General features: G+C 44.1%; 1 protein-coding gene across 1 annotated transcript; it reads right to left on the bottom strand.

Annotated features, from left to right (window-relative positions):
• Window positions 1–754: 754 nt before the first annotated feature.
• LOC133370864 (phospholipase A2 inhibitor and Ly6/PLAUR domain-containing protein-like) lies at window positions 755–8806 on the bottom strand. Its single transcript, XM_061597742.1, has 5 exons — window positions 8758–8806; window positions 7756–7872; window positions 6846–6998; window positions 5832–5969; window positions 755–960 (listed from the first exon to the last, which is right to left on the bottom strand). The coding sequence occupies exons 1-5, from the start codon at window positions 8804–8806 to the stop codon at window positions 755–757; spliced, it is 663 nt and encodes a 220-aa protein (XP_061453726.1).
• Between the last annotated feature and the right edge of the window lie 823 nt (window positions 8807–9629).

The raw sequence follows: 9629 nt of genomic DNA, 5'->3' as shown, positions 1-9629 counted from the left end.
TGATTGGAGCCAATCAGAGTGAAAGGTGGTGAGTCAACCACTGAGAAGTCTCTTCTCAGTGCTAATACTCTCCTCTTTCATGCTTACTGGTTCTTAGGCTTTAACAAGGATCTCATTCTCGATCCCAAAGCAAAAAAGGGGGGAGGGGCATGCCTGTGATTAACATGAAGGGATCCCGCACTTCTGAATTTGCCACTGCACTGCTGTGTGTGAGCCAAAGCACAGCTATCCTTCAAAACTGTCACTTCTCCAAATTTTTGATGCAGCTCTCCAATGAATGCACGTGTACAATCATTTGTATATTACTGTGCATGAAAGTGCATGTACTATATTTATGAAAATAACAGGGGAAAATGCATTATAATAGTGGAAACCAATTTGCAAAAATGTGTATATTAGCACATAAAAATGTGCCGGGAGAAACGGGCACTGACGTGCTGGTGAATTTTCATGAGAACTTTTTTTTTAAAGTAATAATAATAATTGCAAACTAATGTGGGAAGAGGGATTGATTGATAAACCACTATACCATTGCATAGCTAAGGGGAAATGTCACCCTGAACTTAGGAGTCAGTTTAAAAACAACAACATGCATTCAGATTTTATTTGTTTTATTCCTGGTTTTTTTATTTTCATTGAGGAAAAGCAAGGAAAATTTATCTGGAAAGCCAAATGTCATTAAGAGAATGTGGTACTGGAATAAACCGCAGGCATATATGAATGCAGAGCTGACGCAGTCCCATGCAGGTGCCTTTTACGAGAGGAACTTCAGCAGCAGGAGCCCAGAAAAGGTTAGCAGGAGGAGCTCAGAGGATCGAGATCCCCTAGAAACATCAGGTGTGCATTTGGCCTTTTCAACAACATCAACACTTCCCAAAAAGTGGGACTGGCCTCTTGTTATTGAAACACAGACCGATTTAGTCGTGCAGCCCTTCATGATATTACGCTGGCGTTGTCCGTCTGAACATGGAAGATAAGATGGGTAGCCAGGAAATCATTGCCACCAGTTAACTGACTTCCTCCAAGTAAGAGTCTTAATGGCACTCCTAGGGCATTTGCATTACCCTGGTTAGATGTGCTGAAGTTCATTGGTATCATTTGTTGCTCACTTGTACTCTGCATTTGTACTTTATCGTTACTTGAACTTTTTTGTTATATGCCATTTACTCCCACTATATTTATTTACTTATTTATTATTTGATTTATACCTTGCCCTTCCTCCCAGCAGGAGCCCAGGGCGGCAATATAGGTACATTGTTTTATATATACATATATGTATATATGCATGCTGAAATGAGTCCTAAGAAGTTTACAAGTATAAAATCCATGCACAATAAAACAATTCCATCAAAACATTAAAAACATCCATAATTAAAACTGACAATAAAACAAGCCCATTAAAACTCATAACAGAATTGACAACATTGACAAAGCACCCCATGATATTCTGATTAACAAGCTAGCTAAATGTGGGCTGGATGGAAGAACTATCAGGTAGATCCACAGTTGGCTACAGAATCTTACTCAAAGAGTGCTTATCAGTGCTTTTTCTCAAAGTGGGGGGAGGTAATGAGTGGGTACTGCAGGGCTCAGTCTTGGGCCCAGTGCTCTTCAACATTTTTATTTATGACTTGGATAAGGAATGCAGGGAATGCTTCTCAGATTTGCAGATGATACATAATTGGGAGGGATAGCTAATACCCTGGAGGACAGAAACAAAATTCAGAGGGACCGTGATAGGCTGGAGCATTGGACTGGAAACAACAGAATTAAAATTAATAGGGATGAGTTTAAAGTTCTACACTTAGGAAAAAGAAATCAAATGCACAGTTATAAGATGGGGGATATTTGGCTCAGCAATACTACATGTGAGAAGGATCTTGGAATTGTTGTTGATCACAAGCTGAATATGAGCTAACCATGAGTTGTGGATGCAAAAAAGGCAAATGCTATTTTAGGCTGCATTAACAGAAGTATAGTTTCCAAACTGTGATGAATTGGTTCCCCTCTATTTGGCACTGGTTAGGCCTCATCTTGAGTACTGCATCCAGTTCTGGACACCTTAAGAAGGATGAAGACAATCTGGAACAGGTTCAAAGGAGGGCAACAAGGATGATCAGGGGACTGGAAACAAAGCCCTGTGAGGAGAGACTGAAAGAACTGGGCATGTTTAGCCATGAGAAGCGAAGACTAAAAGGAGATATGATAGCACTCTTCTTGAAAGGTTGTCACACAGAGGAGGGACAGGATCTCTTCTTGATCATCCCACAGTGGACGACATGGAATAATGGTCTCAAGTTACAGGAAGCCAGATTTTGACTGAACATCAGGAAAAACTTCCTAACTGTTAGAGCAGTACGACAATGGAAACAATGACCTGGGGAGGTGGTGGGCTCTCCAACTCTGGAGGCATTCAAAAGGCAGATGGATAGCCACCTGCCGGGTATGCTTTAATTTGGATTCCTGTACTGGGCAGGGGGTTGGACTTGATGGCCTTATAGGCCCCTTCCAACTCTACTATTCTATGATTCTATAAACCATTAAAACAGTTAAAAGAGTAATTAAAACAACGAGAGCAGGAAGTTCAAGTTCAGCAGAATGCTTGCCTAAACAGGTATGTTTTCATGAGCCAGTGGAATGCCAATTCTGATGGGGCTGCTTGTATTTGAGCAAGGAGGGCACTTTACAACCCTAGCACTACCAGTGGAAAAGCCCACCTCCATGTTACCACAAGGCAATCATCATCATCTGTATTTTGCACCTGCATTTTGACAATTATTTACCATTGTAAATTTATCCAAAGGTGGTCTGGGCAATGCTAGGGGATTGATGTAGGGTGTGGGCAGTGGAGCCTAGTGGCTCCAAAGTCAGTGCAGCATTGAATCTGTTCTGGGTTTGAGTCCAAACTTTTAAGGAGCTATCCAGTGTGCGGAATCTATTTTGGGATTGGGTTTCAGCACCTTGGACAGCTCCTTGAAATTTTCCACTACAAACCAGAGCGGATTCACTGCCACACTGACATTGGAATTATTATTTCTTTATTTATTAGATTTATATCCTGCCCTTTCTCCCAGTAAGAGCCCAGGGTGGCAAACAAAATCACTAAAAACACTTAAACACACCATATAAACAGAGCACATTACAGTAATGGAGCCTGGAGGTTACCAGTGCATGGACAACAGTGGTCATGCTATCCCGGTCCAGAAAAGGGCCACAGCTATCTTACCACCCAAAGCTGGTAAAATGCACTCCTAGCCATTGAGGTCACCTGGGCCTCTAATGACAAAGATGGATCCCGGAGCACTCCCAGACTACAGACCTCTTCTTTCAGAGGGAGTACGACCCCATCCAAAGCAGGCAACTGACCAATTATCCAAACTCAGGAACCACCAACCCACAGCGCCTCCGTCTTGCTAGGATTCAGACTCAGTTTATTGGCCTTCATCCAGCCCACCACCGAGTTCAGGCAGCTGTCCAGGGCTTGCATGGGTCTCCCGATTCAGATGTTACAGAGAAATAGAGCTGGGTATCGCCAGCGTATTGCTGACACCTTCCCCCAAATCTCCTGATGTCCACTCCCAAGGGCTTCATATAGATGTTAAACAGCATGAGGGAATTACTAAGTCTCCACTGGATATGGGGCTACCATTTCTGTCATCATGGGCAGAGATAGGTATGGCACTGGTGAGTAGTCAGGAAGATCTGTAAAAAGGGGCAGGAGTTGTGTCAAGACCATTGCTTTTTCTGGACCACCTTCCAGACTTCTGCGACCTATTAGAATTCTTTGAGAGTGTCAACAAGCATATAGATAGAGGTGATCCAGTGGACATAGTGTACTTAGACTTTCAAAAAGCATTTGACAAGGTACCTCACCAAAGACTTCTGAGGAAGCTTAGCAGTCATGGAATAAGAGGAGAGGTCCTCTTGTGGATAAGGAATTGGTTAAGAAGCAGAAAGCAGAGAGTAGGAATAAACGGACAGTTCTCCCAATGGAGGGCTGTAGAAAGTGGAGTCCCTCAAGGATCGGTATTGGGACCTGTATTTTTCAACTTGTTCATTAATGACCTAGAATGAGGAGTGAGCAGTGAAGTGGCCAAGTTTGCTGACAACACTAAATTGTTCAGGGTTGTTAAAACAAAGAAGGATTGCGAAGAGCTCCAAAAAGACCTCTCCAAACTGAGTGAATGGGCGGAAAAATGGCAAATGCAATTCAATATAAATAAGTGTAAAATTATGCATATTGGAGCAAAAAATCTTAATTTCACATATACGCTCATGAGACCTCGGGGTTGTAGTGGACAGCACGATGAAAATGTCGACCCAGTGTGCGGCAGCTGTGAAAAAGGCAAATTCCATGCTAGCGATAATTAGGAAAGGTATTGAAAATAAAACAGCCAATATCATAATGCCGTTGTATAAATCTATGGTGCGGCCACATTTGGAATACTGTGTACAGTTCTGGTCGCCTCATCTCAAAAAGGATATTCTAGAGTTGGAAAAGGTTCAGAAGAGGGCAACCAGAATGATCAAGGGGATGGAGCGACTCCCTTACAAGGAAAGGTTGCAGCATTTGGGGCTTTTTAGTTTAGAGAAAAGGCGGGTCAGAGGAGACATGATAGAAGTGTATAAAATTATGCATGGCATTGAGAAAGTGGATAGAAAAAAGTTCTTCTCCCTCTCTCATAATACTAGAACTCGTGGACATTCAAAGAAGCTGAATGTTGGAAGATTCAGGACAGACAAAAGGAAGTACTTCTTTACTCAGCGCATAGTTAAACTATGGAATTTGCTCCCACAAGATGCAGTAATGGCCACCAGCTTGGATGGCTTTAAAAGAAGATTAGACAAATTCATGGAGGACAGGGCTATCAATGGCTACTAGCCGTGATGGCTGTGCTCTGCCACCCTAGTCAGAGGCAGCATGCTTCTGAAAACCAGTTGCCGGAAGCCTCAGGAGGGGAGAGTGTTCTTGCACTCGGGTCCTGCTTGCGGGCTTCCCCCAGGCACCTGTGAGAACAGGATGCTGGACTAGATGGGCCACTGGCCTGATCCAGCAGGCTCTTCTTATGTTCTTATGTTCTTATATCAGCCAAGCTTCTGCTCTGGTGCTGCTCATCAATGGCAGGTGGTCCAAAATAAATAATCTATCCTTCATATTTTGGTCACAGGGGACAGAGACAACCTGGCATGTATTGCTAACACCTGAGTGGGTGAGCTAGGTGAATCATCTTTACTCCAGATTTGCCTCCCCAGGGAAGTCAGTACAACACCAGTTCAGATCGGTGCTGTCATCCACTAAAAAAATCCATCTTCCTCACCATGAAGCCAATCTGCTCTTTAACTGGACTTGAGAGTTTGTTCCTGGTGTTGGGCCATAGAGACAGAAGGGGGATGCCCACCTTTCTGTCCAACAGTTTCCATGGCTCAGATGGCAATGGAAAATATCTCCACAATTGTGTTGGAGGACTTCAATATCATTGCCGAGTCAGAAGTTCATGGCTTACATGACAGTCATGGGGCTGCCTCACTACATCAAGGGCCCAATTCAAGCGAGGGGACATGCCCTGGATCTGGTTACTGAGAAAGAACAGGAGGACAGTGATTCATTAGCAGGGGGGTAGTGCCCCCTCTCTCCCTCCCCGAAGGGTAACCAAAATCTAGCACCTCAGGTAGCTACCTCACCTTGCCTCAAAGAAATGTCCCCATAAGTCCATAAGGCAACAGTATCAGTTTCCTCTTTCTCCCCAGCTATATAAGTAAGACCAAGATTCCATTGCACGTAAAATCAGTTCACCTACAAAAAGGCACATTATGTACAAAGCAAGACTTACTGGAGTACGTGGTTGCGGCCACATCAAAGCAGTATGTCTCCAATCCAGTACAATTCATCATCTTTGCATTGCATGTGTCTGACCAAGCGTAACAGGTAGGGCACTGCTTTCCATTAGCTTTGGTCTCTATTGGTGGTACTGCAAGCAGAAGAAAAGGATCCACAGTCAGCTTAAGGAATGAAGTAGGCAGGATGTAAGACAGAGGCTAAAGTGCTTCTAAATACATTTATCTTATAGATGGCTTTAAAATTCCTAGAGCAGCCTCCCACAACCTGGTGCCCTCCAGATGTTGTCGGAGTTCTACTCCTGCCTATTCCACAGAGAATGGCCAATGTTCTGTAGTCCAAAAGGCTCAAAGAGCACCAGATTGAAGGCAGGCTGTCCTAGAGGATAGTGCAAACAAAAATCTGAGAGGATTCCAAATGGCATCTAATGGTATCCAAACAAAGACGAAAACCTGTTCCTCTACCTCAGAAATGACGGTGCCAAATTTGGTTATGATATCTTAAGAGGTGCTTGAATATATAGAGAACAGATGGACAAATAACTTTCCAAAACACAGATATAGTTGTTGATGATGGTGGTGAGGAGGAGGAGGAAGAGGAATTGAACTGAACTGATTACAGACTGGTTGCCCATTCTGGACTACAAGGGATGAACCAAAGGAAAGGAAGGACTGCAGCTCAGTGGTAGAACATCAGCTTTGCATGCAGAAGATCCTAGGTTCAATCCCCAGCATCTCCAGGTAGAATATCCACCATCTCAAACCCTGGAGACTCTTTGCCAGTTAATGTAGATAATACTGAGCTAGATGGACCAATGGTCTGACTCAATGTGAGGCAGCTTCCTATGTCTGTAAATGGTGGAGGACACAGCAAAGCAGGCATGCAGCAAGAAAATTATACATGGGATCTTAGAGCTGAGAAAACTACTCTTATGCAAGCTGCTGTGGGAGCCTTTTATGGACAAAGGGTGGGGTGAAAAATGCTTAAAATAATTAAAAGATATACCTACATTTAGGCTTGACTTTTCCGCAGGCGTCCCCCCGGCAGCAAGTCAAACTTGTCCTGAGGGTTTTTCCCAGCCCCAGATAAAAGTACATGGGGGGTGTAGAGCAGATCTTAGAGGAGTCACAGGATTTCTCTACAGTGAGAATGGTCTTTCCTTCTATGGTAGAAATAAAGAGGGGGGGGATTCAATTCAGTTTGCATTTAAAGCTGAACTTATCAGATTTGCAAGAAACAAGATGAGAACTGAAACACAGCCATCCTCTGAAAGTTGCATTTATCCAAATTTTGTGATGCAGTTCTCCAATTAAGCAGTGTTTGCAAAAAAGCATGTGTTAGGGGAAAGTGTGCATAAACATGAATATATGAAAGGAAATAACAAAAAATGCATTCCATTTGGAGAAATTGCTTGCAAAACTGTGTACATTCATTAAGACTGCCTACAAAAATGTGTTTGGTAGGAGAAATACTCACTGAAATGCTGGAGAATTTTCATGAGGATTTAAAAAAAAAAACAATTCACAGATTGATGCAGAAATGTGGAGAACCAAATTTAAGATTGGAAAAAAGAGGAACGATGAGAACTGAAATTGAGAGGTCCTTCCATCCCTAATGGAGACTAAGAATGCAACAAAGTGCACACAGTGGAATGTGTGCATTGTTTCATTTCGTTTTCCCAACAATGATGATATTTAAGCTTCAAGGCCCAAAGTAACTCAAGAGAATGTAAGAGAATGAGCTTGAAGATACAGGAGAAATCGTTCAAACCTCTAACCCCAAACAAACATAACTCACATTCATATGGCCCAGCAATGATGGGAATTACTTTCAGGTGTAGTTCAGGGATTTTTGAAATAATTCAGTGCACTTCATTGAGGCAAACAAGTTTGTTCCGCATGCAGGTCCCTCCCACCCACCTATAGTACTTTCAGCAAAAGCGACAACACAGGTATCTTTCTTAGGAGGACAGGTCTTCACAGGGCCATGACATGCGAGGCCAAGGTTGTAACAAACTTCACACTTCAGAGAAGTACCTGGAAGATGAAGGAAAGGGAAGAGGCGGGGGTACAAATATGATACAGTGCCAACTCTCTTTCCTGACTTCCTTGGCTATATACAATAGGGGTGAGTAACCTACAATACATGTGGCCCTCAGCTTCAGGGCAACCTAATCTGGCAAGCAGGTGGAATGGGGAAAGAGAAAGGAAGAGAGGGGGACAAGGGGTGGCACAGAGAGAGAGAGAAGGGGTGGGGGAGACAGAGGGAAAGAGAAGGCATTGGCAGATAAGAGGACAGAAAAAGGACTTCCCCTTCTACTTCGGCTCCATCTCCACCCACTGCTACCTCTGGCCCTCCCCATTGCCACCATGCAGCCCCCAATACGTTACCCCAATAAATGAGGGGACATGACCCTTGATAAAAATATATATATATGGTTCTCCACCTCTGAAATCCTACCATCATTGTGTAGTAATCAGAGTACTTGCCGAGGACCTGGGAGACCAGGGTTGAAATCTCCACCCAGCCATGAAGCTCACTGGGTGACTTTGGGCTACTCACTAACTGTCAGCCTAACCTACCTCACAGGGTTGTTGTCAGGATAATATAGAGAGGGAAAAGACCGTGTACACCAACTACTTCTCAGCACTACTCATTCACTTGCCCTCTCCCTTTGGCCCTAATGATGCCTGGAAGGAGCACAATGCATGTGGAGGATGCTGTTCCACCTCCTCCATCTGGTCACTGCCTGCATGTTGAGAGACAACAGGCAGGAACAGTAAAGAGGAGGAACTGGCATGAGCCTTGGCAGATGCCTGACAATGCTGACCCCTGCCCTAGGCCTGGGTGAATCCAGCTTAGACCTGAGCCCATTCATTCTACTGCAAGAAATCTCCAAGGGGCTACCAGCCCTTCCTTACCAATCGTTAGAATCACAAACAAGGGGAAGACCTTCAGGAGATCCTGCATGCTGGTGGCGATGGGAAATGCACAAAGCTCTCTCTGCATGATGAATCAAATTCTCTGGCTCAAAGAGTCTGTAATGACATCCAGAGGAAGGTTGTTTGCTAAGTGGTAGCTTCCCTCAGTGTGCATTTATACCAGGGATGGGGAACCTGTTGTTGAACAACAACTCCCATCATCCCTGACCATTGACCATGTTGGCTGGGTCTGATGGGAGTTGATGTCCAACAACATCCAGAGGGCCACAGGTTCCCCATCCCCAATTTCAACAATTAATAAGCCAAGTGATGCCACATTTTGTTCTGTTTGGTGACAGTCCAAGTGGACTGCAAAGAGCTGTGAAAAAGATGTCTCCAAACTGGGTGAATGGGCAACAAAATGGCAAATGCAGTTCAATGTAAGCAAGTACAAAATGATGCACTTTGGGGCAAAAACGTCCTAACTTTACATTGATGCAGCTGGAGTCAGAACATGTAGTAACGAACCATGAAACAGATCTTGAAGTCCTGGTACTGAGTTCAGTGAAGATATCAACCCAGTGTGTGGCAGCTGTTAGGGGGAGAAAGGTTATGTCCATTCTATAGGAACTTCCCTCCCTCTCGGCCAGCCTTTCCCAACTAGTGGGCCACCAGAAGTTGTTGGACCACAATTCCCATCTTTCCTGACCATTGGCAATGCTGGCTGAGGCTGATGGGAGTTGTGGTCCAACAACATCTGGCGGCCCACTAGTCGGGAAAGGCTGCTGTAGGCTAATGTCCCTTTGTGTTTGTCCTTAGATGAATTGGAACACTTGACAGCAACAACTGCTTTCTTGGTTCCCTGCAGGAGG

The sequence above is a fragment of the Rhineura floridana genome, chromosome 15, assembly GCF_030035675.1.
Source record: "Rhineura floridana isolate rRhiFlo1 chromosome 15, rRhiFlo1.hap2, whole genome shotgun sequence".
Lineage (NCBI taxonomy): Eukaryota > Metazoa > Chordata > Lepidosauria > Squamata > Rhineuridae > Rhineura > Rhineura floridana.
The sequence above is the reverse complement of the archived record's forward strand: the minus strand, read 5'-3'. Positions and strand labels throughout refer to the sequence as shown.

What these genes read in the sequence shown, in the direction of transcription:
- LOC133370864 (XM_061597742.1), bottom strand. Translation starts at nt 8,806, where the DNA reads ATGCAGGATCTCCTGAAGGTCTTCCCCTTGTTTGTGATTCTAACGATT. An exon ending in GTTTGTGATTCTAACGATTG is followed by an intron (nt 7,873 to 8,757) that starts GTAAGGAAGGGC and finishes TTCATCTTCCAG; the next exon opens with GTACTTCTCTGAAGTGTGAA. An exon ending in CGGAAAAGTCAAGCCTAAAT is followed by an intron (nt 5,970 to 6,845) that starts GTAGGTATATCT and finishes TTCTGCTTGCAG; the next exon opens with TACCACCAATAGAGACCAAA.